Source organism: Halyomorpha halys, unplaced genomic scaffold (assembly GCF_000696795.3).
Source record: "Halyomorpha halys isolate HHAL.00 unplaced genomic scaffold, Hhal_1.1 Scaffold522.1, whole genome shotgun sequence".
NCBI classification, from domain to species: domain Eukaryota; kingdom Metazoa; phylum Arthropoda; class Insecta; order Hemiptera; family Pentatomidae; genus Halyomorpha; species Halyomorpha halys.
In genome coordinates this window covers 590,631-596,628 of record NW_027107635.1, presented here as the reverse complement: position 1 = coordinate 596,628, position 5,998 = coordinate 590,631, and the positions used below count along the sequence as shown (strand labels likewise).

The window sequence follows — 5,998 nt, the reverse complement described above, 5'->3', positions numbered from 1 at the left end:
GGAACCGAACTTACACAGAACAGTAGCACTATTGTTATCCTAGATCACAAGAGCAGACCGCGATGTGCACACTTCGAAATCTGGAAGAGAACTGGCTGTCTTTGCTTATCTGCTCTTTCGTTACCTACACTACCACTGTGTCCTTTTACCCAAAGCATGTGTAATGAACAACTATTTTGTTGTCAGTATAAATGTTAAATAGGTTTTGTGTTGTCTTAATATGTAGTCTGTAGCTTATAGTGCTGCCAGTTTTTCTGCTTGATTATTTGAGCAGTTTCGATTGAGTCTGTGAAATTCTCCATAGTAAATATATCGTTATTTCCTGTGGCAAAGGCGCAGCCTTATATATTAGCTATATATAACCTCTAAATAATAACAAGAACTCAGTAATCCTTCCAGTCTAATCGTAAGTTATATGTATGTGTGTGTATAGTTATAACTGAATTGTAAGGACCGAAGTTTAGTCGTTTTAGAATTCCCAATATTAATATTTAGTTGGGTTTTTGCCCTACATATTTGGATTATTTTGGGAGATATTTAAAAATAATTCAAAGGCTATATCATAAGTAAATGTATTTATCAGGGTAGTCAGTAGCATTCTATACTCTATTCCTTAAAAATAATCTTCAGCATTCGTGAGAAACATACTGAAATTGATACAGAAACTTTTCCAAACTAATTACATTGCGCAACACTAAATATTGCAGACCTTACATTAATAATTTGATGTAGAACAATTATTTTAATATCATTTTTGAGATTTCGAAAGTATTAGTTAGCAACTTAAGAAACGCCCTTGTCGTTAGAGAGAAAAAGACGTTACTTTTCCTTTCTTTAACTAAATTACTAACAAAAAACTAATATATTGAGCAATTTTTTAATTATATAGCTATTTCAGATATCTCTTTTATTATCTATTTGTAATACCGATTTCCGACTAACAAACTCTACATTTTTTTTTTTTTAACTATATAATTATATGCCCTTCATAATTTTAAATAAATATTGAATTCTTTGCGCCTAACACAATTGCTTTTGCTTTCCGTTTAACTTTCGAGATCAAATCGCTCCGGTATACTTTGTACGATTTCCAGTACATTTGTTATCTCCAGGAACGGCCAAATAGCTCATAATCGTATTAAGATTAATGAATAAACAGACTAAAAGGGCTGTTAATGAATGAGTAATCAGTGATTCAGAAAAAAAGGGCTGATGGCTAAAACTTTTTTTTATCTCCGGCTAAAGCTCTTTTTAGTGATCTTCTCAGATTCTCGGTAAGAATCTCGAGCTCTTTTTGTTCTATTTCTTGCTGTATTTTCTAACTCTTTTCTATGGGATCTGACTTCGACTCTCCAGTAACCATTACTTTCCGTAAATAATAATAATAATAAAAGGAGTTATTTGATGACAAGAAGGGGAGGAGGGGGTGGAGGTTTTAGTAAAGAACACAAATAAGGAGAACTTATTTAATTAGTGCTGACGTCTCGGCAAAATTTTAGGCTTCATCGTAGCTAAGTATAAAAACATATGATATATGATGAAATTATGATATATGATGAAATATCATATGATATATGATGAAATATCATATGAAATATGATGAAAAACATATAAAGTATATGATGACAAGATGGGGAGGAGGGGGTGGAGGTTTTAGTGAAGAACACAAATAAGGAGAACTTATTTAATTAGTGCTGACGTCTCGGGCAAAATTTTAGGCCTTCATCGTAGCTAAGTATAAAAACAACATAACAACCATTATTAATCCAGAATAACTAGAATGAAAGAAGGCGGTAGATAATACGGATACATAAGTAGTATTGGAAGAGAATGTACAATGTATACATTATAGTATGAGATAGAATCAATATCAGAATATAGTAATATTACAATTATGGAAGGGTGAGAAAGAAAATATTCATTTGAAAATCAAGGGAGTAAATATATAAAATAAAAATAATTTTAAAATTATTTCTGACATTTTCATAAATTTAATTTTAAAGAATTTCAATTTTTTAAATATTTGTGAAAATGAAAATTAGTACTGCTATAACCCCTTAAGGGCCGAGGATCACTAGGCTGTAAGGAATTATTGTTACTTGAACAGCCGTTGTACTAGGAGTTTGATTTTTTCATGATCTGATTGTGCAGCATGCTTAACCACCCAAAAAGTATTTTAAAAAGGCAATTTGGAAATTTCCTACAAAAAAAATATACCCGATTGGTAAAAACAAAAAAAAATCTCCAAAATTCTAGAGTAAAGGTTTTGTCGTGGCGCTCGCGATATAATAAATTATATCATGGTCAACAATCATCGCAGCATTTAAATTGTTATTATTAAAAGACGAATGAATCATAAACTTTGGATTCAGTGAGCAGTCATTATGATCTAATAAAAATTATAAACACCTCTATTTTCTTTTTCATATTTAACTTGTAGTGGTTAAAATGCTAAGGAATTGGTATTTTTTTTTAAATTTAGTTCAAATTGAATTCCAATAGTTGCCTAATTCTCTTTTCAGATGAGATGAGCTTCTTCAACTCGCTCCAACAGATGGTTAGCTCGGGGGTGGCGAACCTGAGCCTCTCTCCCAAGCGGCTGTCACTGAGCAAGGAGAGCGGGGCTGAGGCAGCGGCTGCAGCCCGTGCGGCGGCTGAACGGTCCGCATCCGTCCCGGGCGTTCCCCGCGTCCAGCCGCCACCACCCTCCCGAAGGAGGACAATCGACCAGGGCACTCCACGAAGGCAGGGCAGCTTCAGGAGGCCCTCCAGCCCCCAGCGGCAGCCCTTAGTCTTCTGCCGTCGAAGGCTGTCCTGGCCCGAGGTTGACCAGCAGGCCACGTCGGGGTGAGTCATAGAACCTCTTATGAAATTTCTTATTACTGACTATTATGATTTGAAGATCTGACAAAACTAACATATATTAATCTAGATTAAAAGACAATAAGAATCCATTGACGATGAATTAATTGCTTGTGTTTGTTCAAAATATATTTTTTAAAATATTAATATGGTAATGACCATGTTGAGTTTTATGTAGTATATATTATTTATTGTATTTTAAATGTTTAAATAGTTTTTATACTGTTAATTTAAATTTACTTTTTTGTGATGGAAGAAAGAGAAAAATTTTTAGAATTGAAATAGTGCAAAAAATAAACAAATTTAAAGAACGATAAAAACCTAGAAAAAAAAAAATGAAACGTGTAAGAGAAAAAATAAGTCATGAATAACTTTAGTACATAATGCAGACATTTTTATAATGCGACAATATACAAATAATTATGCTTTAACTATTTATATTAATAAGAATAAAAAAAATTGCGCTTCACTAGTATTAAGTATGCTGTGTATGAGGCAAGTTGGGCATTACAACATTTTTGTTTGTTTTAATTAACATATTTTATTACATTATTATTGTTATGTTTTTTATTAACATTATTATTGTTTATTTTTTTATTAACATTTTTAATAAAGTGTTTTTCTCTCCCTTTTAGTGAAGTCCCGAAGCATTTTTTTGTCCTTGTTTAAGTCATGTCTTAGATCAGCTGAAAGCAGATTCAGGAGTGCCGTGACTTTTCTTAACTAAGAAGATTATTCTGAAAGATAACATAGGCACGTAGAGTGCCTGAAGATAAATGAACAAGAATGCTATGCTCAAGAAATGCTATTTTGGTCATTCATAAGGGTGTTAGTGGATATTTCTTCTCCGGGGAAAAAGGTCCTTTGAGAGTGTCCCCTACTGAATAATATGCATATATATATTTTTTTTTCTTTTCTTACGTCGGCCCAAGACTCCCGTTGGAGTCCTACACTGCCCCTGTTGTCAAATAATAAAAGAATGGAGATGAGGATGTAAATTGTTATTATTTATTTAATTTTAAAAATCTACTTTGGATTCTGCTATAAATTTGCACAACCCCTGAATATTAGCCCTATCTAGATCTGTCATCCCTCGGAGGAAAACGCTATTGTTTTGGATGAGGGGATATTTAATCCTGTATTTGTCATATCTACTGCAATTTAGTATTATATGTGATGGGTCTTCGATAGAGTTGCATGTCGAACATTTATCATTATTTTTAACTTTAATTAATGTCAAGCCGTGATTTGTACGACCATGGTTAATTCTTAGTCTTGTAAGTAACACTATATCTTTTCTTTTCAGCTTGATACAAGTGAAAAGATATATGCTATATTATCATGTTGGTATTCTCTATGAAGTTTCTGTTGGACGAGACTATTCCAAAGCTAACATATAACATAACATAGAATCTTGTTTTCGGAGATTTTACTTTCTTCTTATATCGTGTTTCCATCAATAAACAAAAATATTAAAAACAAGTTTATAATTATGCGAAGACTTTTTTCACTGGAGAAGAAATATCCTCTAACACCCTTATGAATGACAAAAACAGCATTTCTTGAGGCATAAATATAGTTTAAAAATTAATAAAGCTTATATTTTCGTTTTGCGAGTCGGTTAAATCTTTTCTTATCACCATAGTGATGAAACGACACCTGCAGATTTATGTTACCCATGCAGTTGACAGAGAAAGATGGTTGGGGTCTGTTGACGCCAAGGGCTGCTTTATGCGCCGATAGAAGAAGAAGAATTGAGATGGAATAGTTTTTTTTTTATATTTAGCATAACTACATACATCTGAGCTTTTCAGATAACAGAAGGACTAACTCCATAAAATCATTCACGGTACTTTCAACATTGATTCATTCACAATTCAGCATTTAATAAATGCTTTACAGAAGAAAGTAAATTTTGTTAAACTGTTATATTTTTGTTAAACTTTTGCAACTAGAAATATTATTAAAAGTAAATTTCCGAAAACTGTTGAAATTTGAGTAAAAATTAGTTAGTAAATCTGTTAATTGAAAGGCTCATTTGGAAAATTAATACGGGCATGTATTGTCCAATACACAACCCAATGAAAGTTTCATAGAAACAATAATTCAGGAGAAGTTATTTGAAAATATAAGCTTTATTAATTTATTAACTATATGCCTCTAGTGTAGTGTATTACAACGTGGCAAATTTTTAATGCTCAAGAAATGCTATTTTGGTCATTCATAAGGGTGTTGGTGGATATTTCTTCTCCGGGGAAAAAGGTCCTTTGAGAGTGTCCCCTACTGAATAATAAATCGAACAAAGGAGGAGTTATTGCTCAAAGTTTGGCTTGTATTGAGATTTCATATGGAACAATCCCCAATGCCTGCTCGAGGTTATACTGGAAATTTTATGGAAAGTAGGCTTTTGTGAGATGCTTTTTTCCTATTCATTTGATAATATTGAATTGATGATCTGTGTTGCCGCATTAGATTTGCTGTTCTAAATGCCTAATACTACCAGGAATATGTTAGAGCTTATGTGTTTACAATACTTGATAATAGATAAATGTAAAAATTAGTAAACATTATTGTATCAAAAAAATAAGATTTTAATTTAGATTCGACTTTTTTTTAATTTATACATAAACTGTTATGGTCGTTGTAAAACCGGTGAAAGAATAATGTTATTTTTATTGACTCATCCATCTTTATTACAGTCAAATTTAAAATTATTATTTAAATAAATAAATTAGTATCCATTGTCTCAACACTCTTTATTACATCATCAACAGTGTAATATTTCGGCCAATTAGGCTATCCTTGAAGAAAATCTAATCATTAACAGCTTATTATACATTCATTTGTAAAAATTTTAACAACAGCATTATTATTAATAATTTAACAAAGCTTAAATATAAAGTTACACCTCACATCCAGTTCTTTAAAAAACGTTTTTCAAACTATTCTGTCTAGGTCATTAATTACAAGTCAGATTACCCTATGAAAGAACTAATTAATAGGGGATCATAATAATTATTAATAAGCTTATGCCTAGTTACTTATTTAGTCACAATTTCATTAATTTTTAAACATTTACACACACAGAGAAAGAAATTTATTCAATCATGCTGCCCAAATACATCGGGTTGCTACA

The 5,998-nt window shown here is 31.7% G+C and overlaps 1 protein-coding gene across 2 annotated transcripts in view; it reads left to right on the top strand.

The window, feature by feature from the left end:
* Nucleotides 1-5,998, top strand: part of unc-13-4A (BAI1 associated protein 3) — a 413,601-nt gene that overhangs the window by 144,584 nt on the left and 263,019 nt on the right. For both annotated transcript variants that reach the window (XM_067046009.1, XM_067046008.1), the window contains exon 3: nt 2,523-2,847. In XM_067046009.1, coding sequence (XP_066902110.1) covers nt 2,528-2,847 — 320 coding nt within the window. In that variant the 5' untranslated portion in view covers nt 2,523-2,527. The remainder of the gene's footprint in view (nt 1-2,522; nt 2,848-5,998) is intronic.